The sequence below is a fragment of the Sarcophilus harrisii genome, chromosome 5 (assembly GCF_902635505.1).
Source record: "Sarcophilus harrisii chromosome 5, mSarHar1.11, whole genome shotgun sequence".
Taxonomy (NCBI): Eukaryota; Metazoa; Chordata; class Mammalia; order Dasyuromorphia; family Dasyuridae; genus Sarcophilus; species Sarcophilus harrisii.
Genome location: NC_045430.1, coordinates 122754823 through 122782504, shown reverse-complemented (window position 1 = coordinate 122782504; position 27682 = coordinate 122754823). Strand labels below are relative to the sequence as shown.

At 34.7% G+C, this 27682-nt stretch overlaps 1 protein-coding gene across 1 annotated transcript in view; it reads left to right on the top strand.

Annotated features, from left to right (window-relative positions):
• Positions 1–27682, top strand: part of PRKCQ (protein kinase C theta) — a 187913-nt gene that overhangs the window by 50330 nt on the left and 109901 nt on the right. The window contains exons 2-4 of the mRNA XM_031938503.1: positions 14779–14904; positions 21531–21730; positions 27064–27124. Coding sequence (XP_031794363.1) covers positions 14787–14904; positions 21531–21730; positions 27064–27124 — 379 coding nt within the window. The 5' untranslated portion in view covers positions 14779–14786. The remainder of the gene's footprint in view (positions 1–14778; positions 14905–21530; positions 21731–27063; positions 27125–27682) is intronic.

Genomic DNA, 27682 nt, shown 5'->3' with positions numbered 1-27682 from the left:
ATAACATAAATCATATCAATTAAAAATAATAAAATCTCAATATATTAATAGAACCAAAAACCCTTCTGATCAAATATTAAAATATAATATAAACAATATAATATAAATATATGATATATAAATATCATATGTTTATATATTATATAATATACGTAATAAATATTTTAAAATGTTTTCAAAATAAATCTAAAAAACAGTGAGATGCAAGTAATTGTAATGGAGAAATACCTAAAAATTTCTCAGTCAGATTGGAATTTAAAAAAAAAAGATGTTCACTGTCTCCACTATTATTTGACAAGATGTTAATAAGGTATAGCTAATGCTTGTTATGAATGCAAAATTTATTTTAGTTGCAAATGATATGATTGTTTACTTAAAGAACCCCAGAGTAACAATGAAAACAAGTCTTTTTTTATTTTATTTTATTTTATTTTTTGCTGAGGCAGTTGGGATTAAGTGACTTGCTCAGGGTCACAGAGCTCAGCAGTGTTAAATGTCTGAGGCTGGATTTGAACTCAGGTCCTACTGACTTCAGGACTGGTGCTTTATCCACTGCATCACCTCAGTGCCTCTGAAAGCAAGTCTTAATAATTAAAAAAACTTTGATAAAGAAGCAGGATACAAAATAAATCTATATTTTAAAAAATCAAACAATAAAAACCAAGAGGAAAAACTAGTAAACAAAATGCAGTTTAAGATAACAAAATGGATTAAATATCTGGGACTTAATCTACCAAGTTATGTATAAAAGCAACCATAAAACATTTTTTTAATGTTTATCATTACTTCCCATCAGTAAACATGGATAATTTTGTCCAATTATTCTACAGACATAGCTATAACAATCATTTCCAATGGGATAATTTACAGAAATACTGGACCTGGGCAATGAAAAATAAGAAATAATATCACAATATCACATTCCACAATAAATCTAAAATGGATATACAGCCTGATCATTAAAAGTCACACTGTAAAATTAGAAGAGAAGCACATTATTTACATTTGATAGTTATGAATAGAATTTATATTCTTAATCAAATGAAGAATAGAGACAATTGCAAAGAGCAAAATGATAATTTTGATTGCATCAAATTAAAAAAGCTTTTGTCCAAACAAAATTAATACATCTAAGATAAGAAGGAAAGTGGTTGACTGTTGGGAGGCAGGGGCAATCTTTGTATCACATATAAATATATATATATATGAGTTTGTGTATCCAAGATAACAATTTACAAATGATCTGTTAATTTGCATAAAGACCCAGAGTAACAAAGACCATTAACAGCTTCAGTAAAGTAGCAGGATACAAATAAGAATATATTTTTTAAAAAATAAGTCCATAATAATTAACATAAATATATAAGATCAAAAGCCATTCCTAAATAGATAAATGGTCAATGACAATGAACACAGAGTTCTCAAAAGAAGAATTCTAAACCCAAAACAACCACATGAAATAATTCTTCAAATCAATAATAATGAGTCATGCAAATAACAGCTATCCTGAAGTTATGAATATATAAAAAACAAATTTGGCCTCAAAGAAGATATAATAGAAGATACTTTCTCATATTTTTATTCAGTGTTGAGGGCTCCATGCATGTGAAACATGGTATATAAAGTCAGATATTTTTTTTTTTGATGGTTTTGTTAAAAAACAAATCCTTTTTTTTTTTTTAAAGGGATGGCTCTCTGAAAGAGGAAATGATGAGATTACAAAAGGAAATCTGGGCAATGTTATAACAAAAGAAAACAAATATCTAGGAAAGGGCAGGAGAAAAAAATAATACTATAACAATTATGCCTTGGGTAGTACGAGTTAAAAAAAGATTGGTCTGGGAATCTAACCACCATTTATAATATTGATTTTTAATAGGGAAAAATGTTTTTTATTGTGCATGAGGAATACGGTATATGAAAACTCTGTACAAACCCTCCATCCAATCATAGTCTTAGAATTTCAGAGCTGGAAACTTTCATCTTCCAGATGTGGAAACTGAGATCAAGAGAAATTACATGATTTCCCTTAGATCACAAAGTTAAGGTTAGTTTCTCCTTAAGATGAAGACTAATTGCAACCCTATCCATGGAGAACAAGAGGTACTGTACCATTATAAATCTTGAGGCAATCATTGTTTCCCCCCCTAAATTCAAAATCATGCCTTCCTTCATGGATTCAGAGGAAGGTTACCCTTCTTTACTCTTTACTCTTGGCACCTACTACCACAGTCTGACTTCCTCTGGCAGAACTGAAATAAGATACATCCCTGAGTATGGTTGGTATTTACCTTTCCCCAGAACTCAAGCTACCAGATTAATCTACTACTCTCTGTTCTGAAGGGAGTAGGCAACTTCAGATTAACTCTTTATTATCCCCTTCCCTTTCCTCTCAGGTTCTGATTTTATCACAGATGAAAATCTGGCATTTGTTTAGAAAACGAGGTGGTACAGTGGCTCTGAAGTCTGGAAAAGCTTAGTTGAAATCCAGGTTCTAATACTTACAGACTATACAACCATGGACAAGATATTTAACCTTTGCCTGCCTTAGTTTCTATAGTAAAATGGGAATAATAATAAAATCTACCTCCTAAGGTTGCTGTGAGGATAGAATGAGAAAGTCTTTGTAAGGTGCTTTGCAAATCTTAAAGTATTATATAAATCCTAGTTGTTATTTAAGATTTACAAAATATTTCACATACATTATCATACTTGAATTTCGCAACAGTCTTGAGATTGAGTAAGTTATATCTTCTCTTAGAACTTAACCTTAGTCTCATAGCTAGTAAGAGTACTTACTCTTATGATCCTTATTATACAATTAAGGATTATAATTCAGATCTCTCCTGACTTCCAAATCCAATCCTTTTTTTTAAAAAATTTACCATATTGCTTCTATCAACATCATAATATCATAATAGTTTAATTGTGCAATATCATAATAGTTTAATTGTGTAATAAATAACCAAATTGTTATTGAAATTCCAGATATAATAAAGGAAGAGGTAAGCCGTAGATTTCTTTAAAACATTTTAGATTCGAACTGTATTTTGAAGATTTTATAAAGGAATGTTACCTACAATATCAAGTTAGCTAATGGGAAAGGCAATTGAAAGACCAGTTATGTCTTTCTCTGTGAATTATAAAATTTTATATAAATATAAATTATTAGTAATAGTGACACTATGTTAATCCTTGCTAATTATTTAATAAGAGAAAGCACCTACGGCACTTGAAGGTTTAAAAAACTCTTTACAAATTCCTTATTTGAATATCATAAGATTGTGAGGTAGGTGCTTTTGTTATCCCCATTTTACAGATGAAGACATTGAGGCACAGAGAGATTAAGTAATTTTTCCAGAATTACACAACTAGTAAGTGTCTGAGGCAGAACTGAGTCTTCCCAATTCCAGGTCTGACATTCTATAGGAACTGAACCAACTAGAATAATGGGGTGAATCTAATAAAATGAACTTTAATGGAAATAAATGTAAAGTCCAACTCAGCTTCAAAAGATTAACTTCAAAGATCAAAGAATTTTAGTAGAATATAGTTATGTAAGATTAATTGTCATTATATAGTAAAATAATGAGAATTACCAATCATCAACACCAGAACATAACTCCTAAGAGACAGAAGATGTCCTATCAACCAACCAATCAGCAAACACGTATTAAGCATCTCCTATGTGCCAGGCAGCATTCTAGGTAATGGAGATAAAGAATGAGAAATAAGAATAGTCTTTGCTCTCAACACTGTAGTAGAGGGAAAAATCATGTGCACCATACAAACATAAAATAAATACAAGGTGACTATGGTGGGAGACACAGGCAGCTAAGAGTTGCAGGAGACATTTTTGAGTTAGAGATGGCTTAGTGCTGAACTTCAAAGGATTTTAAGAAGCAGAAGTAAGGAAACAAAAGGACAGATAGCTTATTCAAAGTCATGGATATGGGAGGTAGAATCTTGTTTGTGATAAACAGTGGGAAGGCCAATTTAGGTGAACACACTTTATAGGGAAATGATATATAATAAGCTTGTTGGAGCCAGGTTTTAAATGCCAAATGGAGGGGTAAAGCCAAAAATTACAAAATACAGGCTGAACTCTCCCTACCTTCCATTACCCTCCAAACAATTTTTAAAGTTTTACCTCAAAACAAATTTTGGAGGAAATGAACCAATAATGGTCAGAGGGAGACATTTTTCTAGCCTAAGACAACTTTTAAGGTACACAAAAGATGTTTGTAGCTCTAAGATGGGCACAGATCTGAAGCACAGCAGGAATACTAATTGGTAAACTTGGAGACAACAGCAACAGCTTTTGGAATTCTCAGCCAGAGATGATGGTAAGGGGTACAGACAACTGGTCAGAAAGAAATTATAGAGAACCTGTTGCTGGTATTGAATGCAGCTGGTGTTGATTGGCAACTCTATTGACTATAAGCAGTTATGGGTCGTAGTTCTGCATCACAGTTCCAGAATGTAGAGGAGTGCTTGTGATTGGTCACAAGGGAGCAGGCATGCTGGTCATAGTTTTACTTGTGGCTGTGGGAGAGCAAGAGATCTTCATGGTTCCAGGAACAAGAGAGGTAGCACTGCTGCAGGGGAGCAGGGGTCCTTCCTGGGTAAAGACCAGAAAGCATCTCAGGAGAACAGTGATGACACTTCTCCCAGGATAATACCACTTTAGAAGCACCAAAAACTTGCAGAATCCCAGAATTAGCTTCCAAAACAACAGCATCAAAAAGCCTGAAGTGCCTCTCTACTTTCAGGTAAACGGAGGCTAAAATGTAGAAATATGTGGGGGGGGGGGGGGGGGGGGGGGAGAAAGAGAGAAACAGACAGACATGCAGACACAATCAGTCAATTTGACATAAAAAGCTACTAGTGGCAAGGAAGTAAAAAGTTAGAAGAAAGCAGCAATGTAAAAACATCTACAAGCAAAATCTCAAAGAAAAATGCTAATTAGATTCAAATCCAGTAAGAATTCTTTGAAGAGTTAAAAAGATAAGAGTGGTAGCAGAAAAACTGGAAAAAGAAATAAATGATGCAAGAAAATTGTGGAGAGATTAATAGCTTGATAAGAGGCATGAAAATTTTTGAAGAAAATATCTTCAAAAACATAATTGGTCCAATAATTTTTGAAAGGCATAAAAATTCATAGAAGAAAAGAACAACTTCAAAAGTAGACTAGGCCAAATGGAAAAAAAGAAGTACAGTGTGCAAGAATGCTCTGAAAGAATGGAACTTTAAAAAAAAAAAAAAAAAAAAAAGCAGAATTGACCAAGAAAAGAATTGTAAAGGCTCATTGAAAAAAATAATTACTTAAAAATTGGAATTGGGCAAGTTAAAAGTATTTGTTTCTAGAAAGAGACTTCAAAAACAATCAGATGAAGTCAAGAGAATAAAAAAAAAAGAAGAAAATATGATCTCTTGAAAAACAACTTAGAAAAACAGATTAAGTAGAGAAAATGTGAGAATTATTGAAGTCTATTATGCTTTAGCTGAAGTAATAAAGGTAAGGTTAGCAATCATGATGTCAGACAAAGCAAGATGAGACCCAATTAAAGAGATAATCAGGAAAAGTATCTTTTTTGCTGAAAGGTACCGTTGACAAGGAAGTCATATCCAAAAGTTTTACAGCAAGTTTTTCCAATAATGGCTTCACTCCAAAATTGAGTCAAATTTGTAAATAATAATAATAATAATAACTAAATAAGAGCTATTTCCCAAGTGATAAATAGTCAAAAGATATGAATAGGCAGTTTTCAGGAGACATAGAAGCTATCTATAGCCATATGAAAAAATGCTTTATTATAATGGTTCCTCTCATAGATCTATTTCTACTCACCAACTCATCCTCAACTTTGCCTCTCATATCCAGTCAGTTGACAAGTTCCAAAAGGTCTCTTTCTGCAATATCTCTTTCATACACACACACACACACACACACACACACACACACATATATCCCCTTCTCTTTATTCTCATAGGAGAGATTGATTTAAGACTTCAGTGCTTATCTGGGCTATTTTAATAGCCTCTTCATTACTTATTCTGCTTCTGGTCTCTTTTCTAACTCATCCTCCCTACAAGAGATAAAATATTATCCCTAAAGCATAGGTCTAACTATGTCATTTCATGATCTGATTGATTGACTTAATGATACCTCCAAGGTCATTCTATATAATTCACTCATTTTACAGCTAAGGATATTAATATCCAGGTTGCTTAAGTGATTTGCTTGTGATCCTACAGATAGTAAATATCAGACTTGAGATCTGAATATTAATACTTCAATTTATTTAACATTCATCATTCTATGGTTTCAGTCTCCCCTTCCAGACTATTCTGTTATACCCAATCACATACATTGTATTCTGGACAAATTGGATTATGTACTTTAATATCCCCTCAAATCTTTGTCCATTCAGATCATTTCCTTTACACTTCTATTCTATCTCAGCCATCTCAAATCTCACTATATCTGTGGTACAGAACTCCAACATTCCTCTGATTATAATGGCCCTTCTTTCCATGTCATTTTCAGCTTTGGACTTCCTAAAATAGTTATTTATCCTTATTGTACCTTGCAGTCATTTACTCCACCACTAGTTCACTTCTGATTCACCAATTGCCTACTATATATTTCTTATCTGATTGCCCTGTAGACATCTCAAACTCAAATAAAACAAATCCAATTATCTTTCTCACTTAAATGGATCATGTAGCATCTTGGTCCTGAATTTCCCCTGAGGGCATCAAAATTTCAATCGGGGTAGCTTCTGTTAACTTCAGGATTTGACTAGTGCCTAGGTCTCCAGATCAAAAGAAAAGAGATTGTAATTGTCAGGTTAGGTAAAACTTCAACTGACAAAAAGAAATTCAAGATATAAACAACTGACCCTTAAGTGTATAGACAGCCAAGAAAACTAAGATAACTCACACCAGCTCAGATAGTCTCTTTTTCCTGTGACTTAAAAGTTTTAGCACCAGAAAAAGGAAAAGCATACACATAGTAGATACTAATAAATGTCAAGTTAAACCTTGAGCAACAGTTTTCAGCTTAATATAAGTAAATGCTTCCAAACAATTAAAACTGCCCAAAAGTGTAATGGACTGATTCAGGAGACATTGATGAATTCTTTATTCACTGAAATTCTCCAAGTAAAGACTAAATGACTACTTGTTTAATTTACTTTTTGCTTAATCATATTTTATTTTTCCAATTACATATAAAGATAATTTTCAACATTCACTTTGGGAAGATTTTGAACTACAAATTTTTTTTTCTCCCTCCCTCACTTATCTCTTCCCTCTGCAAGAGAACAAGCAATCTAATATGTTATACATACAACCACTTTAAATATATTTTCATATTAGTCATGTTGTAAAAGAAAAATCATAACAAAAGGAAAATAAGAAAAACAGCAACAAAAGTAGAAAAGTATGCTTTGATCCACATTCAGTCTTCATAGTTCTTTCCATATGCAGATGACATTTTTCCATCCAAAATCTATTGGAATTATCTTGAATCACTCTATTGCTGACAAGAGCTAAGTATATCATGGTTAATTATCACATAATCTTGCTCATGCTGTGTACTCCTTGTTCTGCTCATTTCACTCAGCACCAGCTCGTATAAGTCGTTTTTCTGAAGTCAGACTGCTCATCATTTCTTATACAATAATAATATTCTATTACATTAATACACCACATATTATTCAGCCATTCCCAAATTGATGGGCATCCCCTCAATTTCCAGTTTCTTGCTACCACAAAAAAAGCTACTACAAACATTTTTGCACATGTGGATCCTTTCCCTTCTTTTATGATCTCTTTGGGATATAATCCAGTAATGATAGGACTAAATCAAAGGGTATATGCACAGTTTTGTAGCCTCTTGGGCTAGTTCCATATTGTTCTCCAGAATGACTGGATTAGTTCAGGACTCCAACAATGCATTAGTTTCCCAGTTTTCCCACATCCCCTCCAACATTTATCATTATCTTTTTCTATCACCTTAGTCTATCTGAGAGGTATAAGACCATACCTCAGAGTTGTTTTAATTTGCATTTCTCTAATAATGATTTAGAATATTTTTATGACTATAGATGGCTTTAATTTCTTCATATGAAAATTATTCATATCATCTGAACATTTATCAATCGGGGAATGATTTGTATTCTTATAAATTTAACTCATTTCTCTATATATTTTAGAAATTAGGCTTTTATTGGAAACACTGGTTTTAAAAATCGTTTCCCAGCTTTTTACTTCCTTTCTAAATTGTTTTTTGTGCAAAAACCTTTTAATTTGCTGTAATCAAAATTATCCATTTTGCATTTCATAGCATTCTCTATTTCTTATTTGGTCATAAATTCCTCCAAAGATCTGACAGGTAAACTATCCCTTGCTCTCCTAATTTGCTTTATTTCTACTTTGACCTTATCTTGATATTGAATTGAATGACCACTTGTTAGAAAAAATTCCTGTTCACCTATGAAATTGTTTTAGGTGACCTCTTGAGGTTCTTTCTACCTCAGTGATTTTGTGATTCTGTGAATATGCAATGCAAAGCCCTGGTTTTGTAGTCTTTGTTTCTATTTGTGCAAATAAATTCTTCTATAAAGAATTTTGAACTTTCAGAAGGAGAAAAAATGAGGACTAGCTTTGAAAATGAACCAAACAGGGCACTTAACAAGACTTGAATTTGGGAAACATACTGCAAATTGCAATGAATGGGAAGTAAAGATGAGCCCACAGCATTAACTGTCCCCTTCCCACTCACCTCCCATACATACCCCTATAGAAAGAATTAACTGAGGACATTCACAGAGAGAACAGAGATCCTCCAAAAATAGAATCACATGGGGAAAAGGACCTTTTATTTTTTATTAATACACGATGCTCTGCCATGAGTATTTTGTTACTTAGGGAAATATTTTCCTTTTCCTTCCCTTCAGCCCTACTATATACAAAGCTGACTAAAGAGAAAGAACAAAGAATCACAGAACTTAGTACTTCCCATTACTATTTCATTTCTGTCATAATGCTTGTTTCAAGAACTGGTGATCAGTTTTAAAGTTCTGAATATCTACATAAGAAACTCTATATTTGTGAAATGGTTAGTCACAGGAGTGTGCTAGAGCCAATTTGTACTATTTGGGGACAGCTGAATGTTAAATTTTCAGCATTAGCATTTACACCTCAGAAATCAACAAACACTACAAATCATGGTTTGATATATTGTTTGTTGAGTGTTTATACTTAGAAAAATAATGGAGAAAATATTAATAATGCTAATTAAAATGAAAACTGTATCATGCATACATAGTAAGCCAGTTGTTAAACATTTACCAGTGCACCCTTGGTTAGTCACCTCCAGCAAAATCATTCCCTTATGTCTCATCATGGCCTGGAAGTGATCCTGGGTTCTCAAGTTTTTGGCAGCAGAACATAAGCTCTGGCAGATCCTCCATAGCTGGAAGGCTTTCAAGATGCCCCCAGTGATCATCTGTGTCAGTCATCTGATCATCCTTTATAAGCCCCTACCAGATGGTTGGCCACTAGCTAAAGATTTTTTTCCAGTATACCAGCTAATTAAAACATCTAAGAGAAAGACTTTTTCTGATATACAGGCAAAGCATCTTGCATGCATTATTGCTATTTGATCCTCATAACAATTCTTTGAGGTAGATGCTACTGTTATCTCCATTATACAGATGAAACTGAGTGATGTTTGTAATGAAAAAAATCTCTGATAAGTGTATCTTTAGATCAGGGGTTAAGGGCTCTGTGTCTAATATTTTGATAATTATTTCAACATAATTGGTTTCTTTTGTAATCCTACATATTTTCTGCAATTAAACACATTATTTTGAAAGCGAACATAAGCCCTACCACATGGCTAGGCAAATGAAACTGCCACTGCCACCTTGATGACCATTTCCCCTCAGACCCTGATGGGTAGCATCTAGGACCTTGAATCCAATAGCCTTAGAAAAACAATGCTTCAGTCTCAATATTAGAAGCCATAATCTTTGTAGAGATGCAGCCTTGCTACTATTACTACAGGTATTACAGCTATATCTATTGAAGATCTAAAAAAAAGAGAGTTATCAAAGTCCTTGGCACCGTCAAAGAGTTCAACATCAGAAACTGGTATGATTTTATCAGTGAAAATGACTTTAAAGAAAAGGCATTACAGTTGGTTACTGCTTCACCCTAAAGATCATGAGATGTTTCCATCTGAAAGCTATTGCTTTCTATTTATCTTGTTTCACCCATTAGAATGAGTTCCAAGAAAATAGAGACCATACTTTTTATTTGTATCCTCAATGTCTAGCCCAGGACTTTTTGCACATAGTAAGCTCTTACTAAATGATTTATTTATGTATTCATTCAGAGGAGATGATGACACAAAAAAGGTTATAAGCACTCACTTTAGATATTGATTTCTAGAGAAATAATTTTCACTTATGTATGTTTAATACTCTGTGGTGCTGAGTATATAAGAATCAATGTTTGAGGTTCCTTTCAACTAAAAAGGGAGTTTTAAAAACTTCAATTTTTTGTCAACAACCCTAACCCTTTTTAGTTGAAAGGGAGTTTTAAAAACTTCAATTTTTTGTCAACATCTTTTTCTTAAAATAGAAATAAAGCCATTTGAAGATGCAAAATCTGAAAGATAGAAAAGTCAATATTATATCAAAGCACCGTTTGTACTAGCTAACTCACAAAGCTGCTTTGAGAAAAGGACTTTGTAAACCATCAAGAACTCTATAAATATGTCATTATATAGTCATCGTCTCCCAAGCCTTAGAACCGTTTTGATTATTGTCAATCAAGGAAGTGCCCCAGCTGATGTAATCACAGTTGTCAAAGAATCATATTCATCATCAAAAAGCATTTATTATTAACCAGTTTACAAAATAAAATGAAAAGACAGGATCTCTCCCTTTTCAGATCTCAAAATACACATCAGAGCTTACACCACATTTAAAGAATACAAAGAGACCACTACTAAAGTATGGGACAAGTGTAGAAATGAGATTAATAAAATGTTTACACAATGATCAAATAATGATATCAATGAGTTTGGTGAACTGATAAGTGAATGATGATTGTTAAATTCCAGAGGAAAAAAACAAGGGTCAAGTAAGTCAGCCAATTCAAGTTGCAGGGAAGAGAGGAGATATTAGAAACATGCTCCTATGCATAGTAACTTAAGCCCTTGGTAACTTTAGATGTTCCCTACTATTCTAAGACCAGGATTTCCCCATGTCACTCGTGAGCTAAGATTGCCCAATTAGGAGCACCTTGTGAAATGGCAAAACCCAATTTGGCTAAAGGTCACTGTAATATTAGGACCTACAAATAAATAGCCGATACAGTGTTTTAGTCTGTTTCAAGGGTGTTTTAGAGAGGTGTATCTCCTAAAAAGTCACAAATATGGCAAAAGATGAGGGTTGTTACTCAATACTTTGTCTTGAACTATGAAGTCATGACCTACCTTATTAAAAAACCTTATGCCTTAAGGAATAAATTTAAAAGTTTTATTTGTATTTATTTTAATTATAAGAATGGCACATAGCTTAGCAGTCCCTGAAGGCCATGAGGGCTCATGAGCTGAATGAATCCCAAGCCCAAAAGTCACAGGACTATAAAATTCAACTTTGTATTATCAGAAAGTATAGTCCCACCAAAGAGTGCACTGACTTACAATTCCCACTTCAGTAAAACCCTCTAAATTTGCAGAATAGATTGATTTTCAGGAAGCCTTAGAATCAGGCAGACCTGGACTCAAGTGACTATATGGCTTTAATTTCCTAGTTGCCTCCAGGTGGCTCACAAAGAATATATGCTACTTATTTGAAGGTATTACTCATGGAAGTAGCTTCCCTTTCCAAGATCTATCTATTGATCTACAGGTAAAGATTCTGTTCAACTAGTCCTTGAATTAGAGAACTATTGGTAACAACTCCCATTTTATAGCATTTTGAAGACTTATAAAATACTTACCTCACAATAAATCCAGAAAGTAGAATATATAATGCAAGTAATAATAATTAGCATTTCTTTGACCCTTATAGGGACTGCTTGGTAGTGCAGTAGGTAAGTGTCAACTCAGATTCATCTTCCTGAATTCCAAACTGTATGATCCTAGATAAATCATCTAACTATGTTTGTCTCAGTTTCTTCACCTGTAAAAATGAGCTGGAGAAGGAAATGGCAAATCATTCCAGTATCTGCTAAGAAAATTCCAAATGGGAATCACAAACAATTGGACACAACTGAAATCAACTCAAATAATTGGAGACACTTTTTGGTTTGCAAAAACACTTCACAAATATTATCTTATTTAATCTCACAACAACCCTGGAAGATAAGTGTTAACATGATCCCTGTTTTACAGATAAGGAAACTGAGATAGGCAGAAGATTACATCACTGGTCAATGATCATACAACTAATATGTATCTTAAGACAGAATTTGAACCAAGGTCTTCTTTCAGGCCCCATGCTCTATCCATTGGGCCACTTAGCCATCTCATATCATGAAGAAACTGATGTGCAGAGGTTACCAGAATTGTATGAATCACAAAGATAGTATGTATTAGGGATTTCTTTGGAACCCAAGTTTTCTGATCACAAGTCTTGAACATTTTACAGGTATACTAAAAAGAGGACATGAGTTGGACAATCTCACTCAGCTTCAGTTTCATCATTTGCAAAATGGAAATCATCAAATTGTGGCAAAGATTAATGAAATAACACACACAAGACACTTTACCAACCTTAAAATGCTATGTAGATGAGAGCTTCTATCATTTTGCATTATGACATAAGCCCTTCTCTCCTTTGCAGATAACAAAAGATGAGAAAAGCCCTCTGATATTTTCTTTGGAGTGCCCAAATTTCTAATTATTGTCCCCTATTTTTTATCCTAAAATATGATTATCCTTAATCTTCTCTCCTTAGATTAAGATAAAGGATGAGTTGAATTGGTGCTATTATTGTCATTGAATATCATGACAATTAAGGAAAGGCCTCCTGAAAGACATGTATCAGGTCAAGTCAAGAAAGATTTATTAAACTCTTATTTTGTTCCAGGCATTGTCCTAAGCACTAGGGATATAAAGAACGGCAAAAATGCTATCTGTCCTCAAGGAAGTCATGTTCTAATGAAGGAAACACATGGAAACAACTGCATACAAACAAGATAAACTAGAGATAATATTAAAGGAAAAACACTAACATGAAGGGGGATCCTGAGAGTAATAGAGAGCCACAGAGGCCAAATTTCCAGAAGAGAGACTGTTTTCCACTGAACCACAAATGATTAGGTATAGATTTAGAAGGATAGGGAAGCTAGGTAATGCAATTAGATAGAATGCCTGGAATCAGGGAGACTAATCTTCCCGAGTTCCAATCTGGCTTCAGAAACTTAACATCTTAATAGGTGACCCTGGACAAGTCATTTATCCCTGATTAACTCAGTTTCCTCATCTTAAAATGAGCTACAGAAGGAAATAGCAAACCACTCCAATATATTTGCCAAGAAAATCCCAAATGGGGTCATAAAGGGTCAGACCCAACTGAAAGACAGCTGAAAATAGAAAGAAGATGAGATAGAAATGAAATGCATTCAATTGATATGTGGGATTAAAAGTAGTAAAAAAAAAAAAAAAAAAAAAAAAAAAAAATTAAATCATGTGTCTTGACAAAGTCATGCAAGGAGTTATTTAGAGATTTGGGACTGTATTCCTGGGTGGCCATATATTAATTGTCATATGTGGATCCAAACATTAAGATAATTGATTTATATTCATGAAAAAGGAATGGTTTTGGTTATTTAACATTCATGAAACTTTTGATCATTAGACTCTTATGATATTCTCCATTTTCAGATGTTTCAAATTATTTTAAGTATTTCACACTATCCATGGAGAACTCTCATTTTAAAGAGTTGGAACGAAAATCTTTTCAATATAATTTGAGTAGGTGGTATAGAGCATGACACCTTGTGTCAGGAAGATCTGTGTTCATACCTGTTCTCAGACACTAGCTATGTAATACTGGGCAAATCACTCTAAGCTCTTTCTGCTTCAGTTTCCTCATCTGTGAAATGAGAACAAAAATAATAATAATTGCATCAAAACCTCCCAGAGAGGTTATGTAAAACGAGATATTTGCAAAGTACTTTACAGATCTCTAAGAACTATATAAAGGTTAACTATGATTAGTCACTGGAGTCTGTTCCACCAAGTACATAAATAGGTCATGCAAAAGTGATGTGGTATCATGTGTGCATGTATATTCAAGTCAGCAGGCACTTCCTAAACTCATTTTCTTCTGTCTGTTTCCTGAGTATATACTCTAACACTGACTGAACAAAGAAATGACATGGCAAAAAAAATCCACATCCTAAGCAGTTCATCCGTTGAATCCTGTTTTTGTCATGGGCAGCCATAATCCCATGAGGTTATTGTTCCCACTGAATTGAAATTGTCCTTCCAGAAGCATCCCAGTAACCTGTTATCCAGAGCTAGACAAAGAAGTACTAGTGCCCAGCTGTGTGTGGTATTGTGGCTTTGTGTTAGACCAACAAAATATGTTTTGCAGAAGGGGAAATTAAAAGCAATTGGCCACTCAAAGGGATTATCAGCCCCATTTGGCTCTGGCTGTCAGTGATAAGGCACTGGCCCCGGGTGGGTGACAGGAGAAATAAGTCTGAGAGACCTGAAATAGCCTTTGTCTTTTGTCTTTTGTCAAGGAGCTGTCATGTCACCTTTTCTTCGAATTGGTTTGTCCAACTTTGACAGTGGGCCCTATCAGCCGTGTCAGGGAGAAGTGGTCAGCCCTTACTGCGCTGTGCTTGTCAAAGAATCTGTTGAATCAGGTAAGTGACTGGAATAGTTTATTCAAGGGAAGAGAGACAGGAGGACTGGTACAGGAGAGCCCTGGAGGCCAACTTTGGGGCACGACTAGGGCATGGACATTCATAGAACATGGCATTTTAAAACAGGAAGTGATAGCCAGGTTCAACTCACTCAAACAGGGCATTGAGAGGTAAAGAAATAACAAAAGTCATACAGTTAATAGCATAGTCAAGACTAGAAATCAAGTCATCCAACTCCTTGGTCTAGAATTCTTTTCACTGTGGTTCGCTGCCTCACTTTGCTATAAATTCTCTTTCTGCCTTGGAATCTCCATAACACTGTCTATGGACAAAGTCAAAAAGAGAATGAGGTACAGTTGGAGAAATAGGGAAGGACTTCCTTTATAGAAAAAAAGTTGAGGTGGAATTGCTGGCCTAAATTATCTAATCTGGATATTTCTACCCATCAAATTTCTTTCAGTTCGCTGAGTAGGCTGTGTGACTTCAAAAGAAATCTATAAAGGAAGAACTTTCAACTATCTGGATGTCACTCAATCTCCTTAGCCTCAGTTTCCTCTTCTTTCAAATAAATTAAGATGAACTAAATAGTCTCTGAGGTCACTTCCAATTCTAAATTTGTATTCCTCTATCAGATATATAACTTCTGCCAAAATAAAAAATACCCACTTGTGTGTGACCTGAGCCTTGAATATATAAATGTGTGTGTATGTGAGAGAGGGAGAGAGAGGGGGAGAGGGAAAAGGAGAGGGAAAGAGAGAGGGGGAGAGAGAGAGAAGGGGAGAGAGAGAGGGAAAGGGAGGAAGGGAGAGGGAGAGGGAGGGGGGAGAGAGAGACAGAGAGAGAGAGAGAGAGAGAGAGAGAGAGAGAGAGAGAGAGAGAGAGAGAGAGAGAGAGAGAGAGAGAGAAATATAATTACAACAAGATTCCTTTTACTGGCACCATCAACAAATAGTCAATTAGTAGTTACTGAGTACCAAGAACTATGCTAAGCGCTGGAGCATTCTAATTGGAGAATATAATGTACAGAATGCAATTTATTTAGTTGTATGAAATTTGAGTTCTCTTCACTACATTTTTCACTCTGTATGTCTTCAGATCTTCTCTATCCTTATTCCAACCTAAATCTTGTGTTGTTTGGAGCCAGAAAGGGGAGGCAACCTTGCCTAGTGGAAAGAACATTGACTCTGGAGACTGAGACAGTCTAGTTTTGAATTTCAATCCCTCCTCTTTTCTGCTTCTGTGATCTAGTGCAAGTCAGAGAGATTATGAATTCCTCATTTATAAGGAGTTTAGAAAATAAAAAAAATTATTTATAAAGTGAGTTTCAAAATATGTGAGTTTCAAAATATAAGATCCCTAAGGTCTCTTCCAATGCTACATCTCATGCATGTTAAGTCTAAGCCCTTTCCAGACGTCCCTTCTTTTATTATTATACTGTTTTTAATTTCTCACATCAGCAGGCATGATTTATGAAGTTACTCTGCCAAGAACTAACTGATGTCAGTCTCCAATAAATCTTTCGTGATTTGATATCAGAATCACAAATATAGAACTTGAAGGAGCCTTACAGGGACATCTAGTCTGACTCTCTTATTTTATAGATGGGGAAACTGAGGCAGTTTGAGATTGAGATTTGTGTAAATTTACCCATGTCATAAATAGCAGAAATAGAATTTGAACTCATATATTCTAACTGCAAATCCATCACTCTTCAGACTGGGAGCTGTTGTGATAATAATGTGAATATATGAAGTTCATTTGGGAGAGCATAATAGTTCAAATTGCAACATGAAACAATCATGACAGAGGCATCCATCACAGAACAAAATTTGCCATTTATTATGTGAAATAGCTCGTGGACTTAGCCAGATGTTACAAAATAAGGCAGAATCATAGGTGATTAAGCAATGTTCTGAGTTCAGGGACCTTTATGGTCTCAAGGAATAAGAGGAACAGGTAGAGTCTAGAGAGGAAAGGGAGGAGTGTGGGGGGAGGAACCTCCCTTCCTAGGGAGGAACCAGGTAGTCTATGTGATTTACCTGCCTCAGTCTAGTCTAAAGGTATGCTAATCAAGATAATCTCAGAGGTTGAAGACAGAATGGATGGATTGGAGTTACTAACAATGGAGGCAGGATGAGCTAATAAGAATTCCAAGCTTCACATCATTATTGACTATCAAGACAGACTAGGAAAACTGATCTCGTATTTCCTGACTATGGGAAGAGAATGTATTGGTTTAGAGTTCACATCATTGCTACTCTAAGTTTTGCATATGAGGAAACCCTAGTAAAGTTATGTTGCAGATGGCATTCTCTAGGAGCATATTCCAGAAAATCTTTGTTTTCTCATATTCTCCAAAATTAAAAGTTACTTGCTTCATGGATCATGACATTATGGCAGTCACTTTCAACCTCCCCAAATTGAAGGAAATGGTTTGTTGGCCATTGCTCATCCATAGTCTCAGCTGAGTTTTCCTCTGGTTTGGTCTTTGATATAGCCACCTCACTACCCCAGAAGTAAGTATACAGCTGCTCCCAAATGAAACCCTTTCAGATGTCACTGAAGTCTTTGAAATGCAAAATGCCTGCTTTTTAAAAATCAGCTTTTGACCTAATGGGCCTCCTGGATCTAGTTCTCTTTATAACCACAGGTCTCATTGACATTTGCCTCCCCCAGGGGGGGAATTTCTTTTTGGCTGAGTGTTTGAACTTGATCTAATCAGTAGTGTGGATCAAGGGACCGACCTTCTTAAAGAAAAAAAGTGGGGAAACTTTGCTTTTCTGAAAGGTTAACCTGTGGAATTGTTGAAGGCTTTTTTTTTTTTCAATCAAGACTTAGTACAAGATCACACTGAGATTAAAGTAGCACTTCCTGGCCTCAAGACACATCAGGCTTTGTGACCATATTTTCCATGATAAGTCAGGCCTTGTCAGGGAAGAAGCTGACTGAAAAGTCCCAGGAAAGGGCAGGTGAGTGCAGGTCAAGCTGGTATTTAGGCTGTAAGAATACGAAATGTCCAAAAAATGGCAAAGATTTATGAATTCTCTTGTTCTTTCTTGGGTAACAGTTGATCTCAATTTGGTGTTAGAAAATGAATGGGCATAAAATTCTGTTTTGAAGTATTTTTGTTGGTGGTAGTGTTTTGATGGTGAATAGACTAAAAGTCTTTTGTTTCTATTGGTATTGTAGACTTAAACTGGAAAAGGCCTTCCTCAGAAGTCATCTAATCCACTGGTGTTAACTAAAATAGAAAGATCAACTGAAATAAAAAGTCAAGTAGTGACTACACCCTTCAAGCTACATGTTACTTAGAAAACCCACATACTAACATTATCAGTGTTCTGTTGTGGGGCAGTTGGTGGTGCAATGGATTAGGCTTGGAATCAGGAAGACTCATATTCATGATTTCAAATTCAACTTTAGATACTCATATGATCCTGGGAAAGTCACAACACTGTTTGCCTCAGTTTCCTCATCTGTAAAATGAGTTGGAAAAGGAAATGCCAAACTGCTCCACAGTATCTCTGCCAAGAAAATCCCAAATGGGGTTACATAGAGCCTGAAGTGACTCAACAACATGTTGTACTGCATTTTTATTAATTTTGTTAAATATTTCCTAATTAGGCTGTTATTAGGGAGTGTTAAAAGCTACCTGTCTATTTGACATCTCTGAAATCTAATCTCTTTGTTGTGAGGTTAAATGACTTGCCTAAGTTCACACAAGATCACTCCCATTTCCTGTTTCCCTATTACAGTAACTGAAAATGACACAGAAACAACCACTTACCAACTCATCAAACTCCTCATTTTTGTTCTACAATAAAAGTATCATATCTTATGCAAGAGGACCAAAGTAACTCCCATAAATTAGTGTTTCCATCTTTACCAGAACTCATGCAGACCCTACATTAGAAAGGCACCATGGTGCAGTAAATAGTGAAATGGAGTTAGAGTCAGAAAACTTGAGCTCACATCCTATCTCAGACATTTATTAATTCCATAACTGAGGCAAGTCCTTTTATCCCCATGGGTCACAATTTCCTCTTCTGTAAAATGAGGATGTTTGCCTTGATGGCTTCCAAGTCCCCTTCTAGCTCCAAATTTATGATCTTATTCACCATTAATTTCTTGAGCTAGGTGCAAGGCACTGTCTTCTCCCAGTCTATCTTTTGAACCTTTTTTTGTCCTTCACAATTCTATGTGTTGGACAGATTGGCTCAAACACTTACTGTCCATGATATTCTATCTCCCATGACTTTGTACACATTGTCCCCAATGTCTGAAAAGGCACTTCCTTGCCCCTTTTCCTCTCAGTACCTCCACATTCCTTCAAAGTTAAGCTCACATGACATAGGAGGCTTAGACTCATCTTCTCAATTGCCTAGTGACTATCTCCCCAAGGGAAATTACTTTGTATATATTCAAAATTTTCTATGAAAATACATGTTGTTTCCTTCCCCCCCTCCCCGCCTCCCCCCCAAAAAAGTAGGCTTCTTGAAGCCAGGAATTGTTTTGATTTTTTCTCTATATTATCAGAACCTAGCACATGTTAGGAATTTAATAAATGCTTGTCAAAATGAATTGCTTTTCAGGACACTTGTTTCTTATTCTCCAGAAGTTTAGATTTAAGTAATTTGTTTTTAGGCCATGAATCTGTCCCCTCAAGGAGGAACTTTATCAGTTCCTTTGAAGGATATAATTTGTCATTTTATTTGCTTTAAGTGTGAAATCTCCACTACATTTATTCTAATGCCTCATCATGAAAGCCCTAGATTCTTAAAGCATATATGGGTAGCTAGATAACATCATCAATAGACCACTGGGTCTGGAGTCAGGAGAACCTGAAATCAAATGTGGCCTCAGATACTTACTAGCTGATATGCCTCTGGGTAAATCACTTAACCCTGTTTGTTTCAGTTTCCTTACCTGTGAAATGATCTGGAAAAAGCAAACCACTCCAGTATCCCTGCCAAGAAAACCCCAAATACAATCAGGAAGAATTGGATATGACTGAAACAACAAAATAATAACAAAATTAGAGCACAAATTCTGGAAGACTAGGGCCTCCTGGGCTGAAAAGTCTTTGACTAGAAGAGGGTAAAAGAAAAGTGAACAATTATTTATTAAATGCCTGTAATATGGCAGGCACCTTGCTAAGTGCTTTAGAGTTTCTATTTCATTTAACCTTCATAACTCCCCTAGAGGTAGGTACTGTTATTATTCCCATTTACAACTGAAGAAATAGATGAAAGTTAAATAAATTGTCAGGGTCACTCAGCTGGATTTGAACTTGGGTTTTTCTAACTCCATCTCCGTTCATCATTGCATCACCTAATTGACAGTAACTGTATCTTTTATACAAAAACTAGCACAAATTCAGATAGATTTGTCAGCAGAATATTGGCCTAAAAGGTGACAAATCCATGAAGAATGCCAATAAGGCTTAGAAGGACTGCAGTATGCCTAATTAGAAAAATCATAATATCCATATAATGAAATCAGAGCTTTTTGAAAAACTGATGTCAATTGAGAGTCGTCATTTAAATATTGATTGATTGATAAAGAGGATGCACTGAAGTACATCTTGGGCAGATGAAAAATGTTTGCAAACAATATAATATTAAAAGTAATCTATCTTTAAAAAAATTTTGAGTTCCAAATTCCTACAATATAATTTAAAGATCAAAAATCAATAGATAAATTGTATTTCCTAGGAAGGATACTTTTAGGTAGTTAATCCCAGCTGAGTTATATTCTTTAATAGATTCTATCACCCAAGATTACACTTGCTAAATGAAATTTTTTCCTAGACTTGGACCCCAATTTAAAATTAATCCATAGCCCTCTCTCTAGTGATTTGATTTACTTCTACTATCACCATGCTGAAGCGTTGTACAGTATAGCAAAGCCAGGTGGCAATTGTGCATAGAAATGTTCTTATTAAAGGAAGGTATAGTCCTGAAGTTTAAATGATGTTGCCCTGAGATAGTGTAGTCGAAATAGAATGTGGAATAGTTTATGATTTACTCATTGTAAAAGACTTTATAAAAGCCACAATAAAAGAGTGCTTATGATGGTCTCAAAAGTATGCTGGTGTAGCTTTCAAATGGATACATAATCTTTTTCGATTAGTCATTCTTCCTCAGGTGTCAATGAGCTAGGTCAGCCACATGGTCTCCCTATTACACATCAAGAAACCGAAACCAAAAGAGCTTCAGTAATATATTCTAGGTCACAAATCAAGTAATTGGTAGAATGGGAATTACTTTTCCAGTAGATATAACATTAGTTCCAAAAGGGAAGTAATGTACTGATAATCCTACATATAAGAAAGAAGAACCATGGCATATAATATAGGAAGAAAAGAAGATTTTAAGATTTTTGTAACCAGAATTATCCAGATAGATTATTCAGATTATTTACTTTGCTGTGGATCTAGGACTGAAATACATGCTGTCATGTGACTTAATCTCATGTCTCTGCTTTGATGTTTCCCAGAGTTAAGCTCTATATTTTTCAAATAGTGCTAAGAGGTTCAGACTCTCAGTGAATCTTTGTTTAATTGAACTGAATATCATATTAATCTAGTTTAAGGGAATATTATACAAATGTTTTTCTTTTTGCAGAAAATGGGCAAATCTATGTCCAGAAGAAGCCTACCATGTACCCACCCTGGGAGAGCACTTTTGATGCTCATATCAATAAGGGGAGAGTGATGCAAATCATTGTGAAGGGGAAAAACATTGACCTCATATCTGAAACAACCATAGAACTCTACTCGTTGGCAGAGAGATGCAAGAAAAACAATGGAAAGACAGAAATCTGGGTAAATATATTATGCATTTAGTCAATTGAGCATTTATTAAGTGTCTCCTGTATATTAAGTGCTGAAAATACAAAGACAGGCAAAAGATAGTTCCTACTTTCAGGGAGTTTATGGTCTATTAGGGAAGACAACATGAAAACACATATACATAAATGAGAAGGAGGGCATAGAGAGAAAGAGACAGAGAAAGAGGGAAGGAGAGAGAGAGAAAAGGGGGATTTGAGTTAATCAACACGGGGAAGGCACCAGCATTAAGAGTTATGTTAAACTTTCATATTGATGACATGTCATTACTAGAATGTGGTGATTGTCATCTTGTAGAAGTTCATTGAGATCAAAAATGTCTATTGTCTCATCTAAAGATAAGAGGGCACTCACTCTGATTGGGGATGGCAACTCTGTAATTTTCACACAGGTATATTTTAAATGTGATTTCTTAACCATAAATGTGAAGTAAGGATAATAGGTATGATCTAGAATAAGAAAATATGAAAGCTTGGAAATTTGATGCACATCAGCTACATTTTAAGAACATACTGGGCTTTTGATTATGCTCAAAATGAAAGAAACATTCCAAAGACTGATAAAAGGCTTAGATTTGGAGTCGGTCACTTCTAGTCACCAGTCACTTCCTACCTATGTGACCTGGAGGAAACTGTGTCTATTTTCTTCCTCAGTTTACTCATCTGTAAAAGTAGGGACTATACTAAATGAGCATTAAGGTCTCTCTCAGCTCTAAATCTATGATCCTATGAAGTTGATTTAGAAAGTGCCATCAGTTCCCCAATCATGAATATTATCCACCTGCAACCTTATGTTTTTGTTTTGAAAAGAGGAATAGCACAGGGTTAAGTGAAATAGAGAAATAAAGGGTAGAAAAAGAAGGTAGTTTTTTAAAGTTCACATTTAATTAATTTTTTTATATCTATCCTTAACTAATTTACCATTCTACCATTTGTTCAATGATTCTGTAATTATTTCAGCCTAACCTTCAGTGTTTATCCAGCAGCTATTTGGAAACTTAGGCTGAAACTTTGTCTTAGTCTCATATGCTATGAAAATTTTTAAAAAGGGTGAGTCAAGTATGGGCCATACTGAAAAATTTAGGGGTTCAGAAATTTTAAACGTTTTTTATTTAAGAATTAAATAAAGGAGCAGCCTTAAAAAAAGGAGGAGCAGCCAACTTGTAAGAGATAAGAGCATTTGTTTTGTAATATAATTAGAATTTAATGTTCTCCTAAGCCATAAATTATTGTGTGCATGTATATTCAATTTAATTGGAGTAGTTAGGTGTTGCAGTAGGCAGAAGGTCAGGCCTCAGTCAGAAAGACTCATCTCCCTGAATTTAAATCTAGTCTTATTTACTTACTACCTATGTAACCCTGGGCAAGTCACTTAACCTCGTTTGCCCCAGTTTTCTCATCTGAAAAGTAAGCTACAGAAGGAAATGGCTATCTTTGCCAAGAAAACCCCACATGGGACACAAAGAGTTAGATACAACTGAAAATGTGTGAATTGATGATTTTCAATTTATGCCACATGTTTTACATATATCTCATCTAGACTGATTTATATGTCTTAATATTGCTACAGTATACTAAATAATCTTTATTATTCCCCCCAAAAAAGCTCCTTTTTTTTACATTTCAACTTAGGCATAGGAACTAGAGAGAAGATTTTTTTTTTTCATGAGCACATTAAGAGTATGAGTTTGTCAAATTATTCAGTTGTTATCATGAGTGGCAGGGAGAAATAGAGCCTAAAGAGAAGAGGGAGGAAATTAGGACTGAAATGGGGTTAGAAAATAAGCATAAACATGGCAGCTGCAAATTCTAAATTTGGAGGAGAAGACAGTGACCAAACAGGGACAAAGAAAGAAAAAGGAGAGCAAACCTAAGTGAGGTGATTTGAACATTTGGGAAGGAAAATCTGGGAAACATGAGAAAGGAAGCAAGTAGAACTCATTGTTACATATTTTTAATGATTTATATTATTCTTTGGGAATTTCACTAACTGTGTATCTTGTTGTGTTCCGCTCTTTATGTAATCACAGTTTGTTATCTTTTCCAATATTATTCTACATGGCAATTTTAAAAAATTATTTTCTAAGCTCAGTGATTTCCTATTACCTCTAGAACTAAATATAAACTCCTATGTCATTTAAAGCCTTTCACAATCTGACTCCAGCCTATCTTTCCAGTAACATTTATTACACATTATTCCCCTTCATGTACTCTTTGGTTCAGTCAAACTGATCTACCTACTGTTCCTCAGATAGGACATTCCAGCTTCAGCTCCTTGCCTTTGTACAGACTATCTGTTCTACGGACCCTGCCAGAATCCCTAACTTTCTCCAAAAATGAATTCAAGCACCATCTCCTCCTTGAGGCTTCTGTGATTCCCCCAAGTTACCAGTACCTCATTCCTGCACCATGGAACATGATCTTGTATTTGTGTGTGATTTGTAAATACTTCTATGTGTACGTGTTGTTTTCTCTAACAGAATGCAAGCTTCCTGAAGGAAGAGAATGTTTGGTATTTGTTTGGTGCATCCTAATGCCTAATATAGTACCTGTTACAAAACAGATACTTAAAAATGCCCTTTGCTTATTGATTTCATCTCTCTGTAATAATGAAAAACACTTTCTTAAAACTAATTCTGTTTTCTTTTTGCTTTTCTTGGAATTCTAACTTTGTGTTTGTAGTTCCCTTTCTCAAGTTTATCATTTACCTATAAGCCTTCAACTGGCTCTTCCTGTCTAAGTATCAAAGCCAGTATGTTTACTAGTTACTTGATCTTTTGTACCAAAATGCTACCTTTTATGCAATAACAATAATTGACTCACCCTTAACATATAATGCAACATTTTTTAAAACTTTTTTATTCTGAACTTAACAAACACCCAGTGTGATGAGCATTTCCATATACATTTTGGAACAGAAGGAAAGGAGGATTATACATAAAACTGTGAATTTTTATTATGTAGATTTTGCTCTTCGAGTACATAATAAATTCAATGTGTAACTTTCAAAGTTTCCTTGATTGTATGTAATTCCTTCTGACTTTCCTTCTGTTTTGTTCTCATTTGAGGGAAAAGGGAGGGAGAAAAAAACAGTATCCTTTTCTCCCATTCTCCCCATAATGCATTGTTTTTCCAGGGAATAACTGCTTAATTAAAGGCCCTCATAAACTACAAATGCTACACTTATACAACTTTGCTAATAAGGTATTCAAAAAATGTTCAATTTTCACCATTTTATTTTGATATCAAACTCATAACCATAAACTTCATTTGTAACTAGCAAATATTTACTGAAAACCCGGTAGATGCAAGTTATTTTTTCCCTCGGCATATGTTTTATTTTTTTGTTTTCTGTCAGTTTACATTTGATATGCACAGCTAGGTGACATAATGAATAGAGTGCCTGCTCAGGAATTAGGAGGACCTGAGCTCAAATCCAGCTTCAGACAGCTCTGTGATCCTGGGCAAGTCACATAAATAATCCTGTTTGCCTCAGTTTCCTCATGAGCTAGAGAATGATATTCAAAATCCCTCCAATATCTTTGCCAAGAAAATTCCAAATGTAGTTTAAAAGAGTCAGACAATTGAGATGACTCAATGACAAGACCTAATCCAAAGAGTGAATTTCTACAACCTTGAAAAAGACATTTACTCTTTTACAAATTTAAATTTCATTCTTTAACAGTCTATGGTAGGCTAAGTCTTTTCCATATCCTAAAAAGATTTGTCCTCACATTTTCCTCATGCTACTAACAACTCAATTCTTAACAGTGACCATGAATCAAGGCTTTCAATTATATTTTTAAAATTTCTTCTGCTCTCTGTAGTATTGGGATAATAACTAACAATTTGGTTCTCTTTGTCTTTACTTTAACAAAATAATTTTCCATAAATCATGGTTGTAACTGTGCTCAGGAATTTTCAGTGGCTCTCTCATAAATTACAAACTTTTCAGGCTGGGAAGACATCCATAATCTGACTCCATTCTATCTTTCTAGTGTTTTTTTCTTATTTTCTCACTTCTCAAATTAGAACACTAGCTCTTTCCAGAACTTGGCATTCTGACTCTGTGTTGGACTAGACCATCCACTATACTACCTCATTTCTATCTGTTAGAATCCTTAGCTTCTTGGGTGTATTTCTTCTGCTAAGCCTCCATAGTGGTTAATGACCCCTTCCCTCTCCAGCTTGCTTCCTATTGTCATTAGATTGTGAGTTCCTGGAGAAAGACTGTATTTTACCTGTCTTTAAATCCCCAGCACTACCCATCATCCTGACATACAGTAAGCATTTAATAAATGTTAATTGACTATTTATTTGACTTTGAACATGTTGTTTCCTAAAAGAATACACAGACTCCAGAAAGGTAGGAAGCTTCACATTTTTTTTTTTGCCTTTCTATTATCTCCAATGTTTTATTTATACATAGTAAATACTTAATAAATGTTTGATTTTTCACTTATTTTTAACTTTTTTTTACAGTTTGAATTCCAAATTTTCTCTCCCCTTCATCTTTTGAGAAGAGATATCAATCATACAAGTGGAGTCATGCAAAACACATTCCCATATTTACCTTTAAGTATTTATTGAAAAGACTTTAATGATTTCCTGATTTTCCCAAGCAGTAATATTACTGTATGCTACATGCTGACTGAATCATTTCGTTATGGGAATTTTTTCATCACCTCCTGGACCAGTCTAGCTTAAAATGTTCTCTCTTGGGTTATCTGGTCCTTTGTTGAGGAGACTTCTGATTCTTTGATAAACTACTTTCTTTTGCCTATTCAATACCTTTTCTGTCTGGATTGACCATGGTGAAAAAAGTTGAATATATCTACTTACAAAGTCACAATTTATCTGTCCTTATGCCCTTTCCTTTGGCCTAAAAATTAAAAACTAAAACCTGTACCCTTTACCTATTCCCTTGTAGTCCTTCCATTATGACCAACATCTGACCTGTAAATACTCATTAAATAAAAATTTTAAAAAGGAAAAAAAAATCCAAATTAGGTCAGTGAGCGTCTCTCAAAAACCTAGTCTACTTTTCACGTTAGATTTTGACTTCCAAAAACCAGTCATGAATTTTGAGGTGTTCTAAGTGTCATTGATGAGAGAACTGCCCTTCAGATCATTGATACTTCTAATAGTAATGATGAATAGAGAGAACATAGGAAATTGAAAAGTCTTCCATATAGAACTATCAGTCACTACAGTAGCCAACCTTTTCTGCCAGAGAACTTTAAAATGCTTAGCCAAAGGTTCTCTTCTCACTGTCTGACTGATCTTTCTTTCTTTCTTTCTTTCAACCAGTTAGAGCTGAAACCTCAAGGCCGCATGTTAATGAATGCAAGATACTTTCTGGAAATGAGTGGCAAGTGACATTTTTTTCTTACTATTTGGGGATGAGAAGGACATGGCTTTTCAAACGTGTGCCCTTTTAAAATTTCTATCATGGTGGGAAAGGATGGGAGTAGAAATAGAAATACTCAGACATTCCATGTTGTTGACATTTCCAATGATGTGCATCGTTTGAATGGATGAACTTTGTAGGCCACGTATGTAACAGCCTATTGATATTTTTACTATCATTCTTTCATTTTCTGACTCTTGATGAACAATGCTTTTAATTCAGTTTTTGAGTATAGTTGTGAATCTAATTTCTACTTTCTAGTGTTTCTATGTGTTAAATCCAAACTAATAATGAAAGAAGGATGTCATGTGATAATGTTATATTATATATAATATATTTATCATATATGCATTACATATATAATATTATATAATAATAACAATAGCAGCTAACATTTATATAGCCCTATGTGCCAGGCATTATCTAAGCATTTTACAATTATTAAGTTATTTGATCTTTACAATAACCATGGGAGGTAGGTGCTGTTATTATTCCCATTTTACATATAAGAAAATTGAG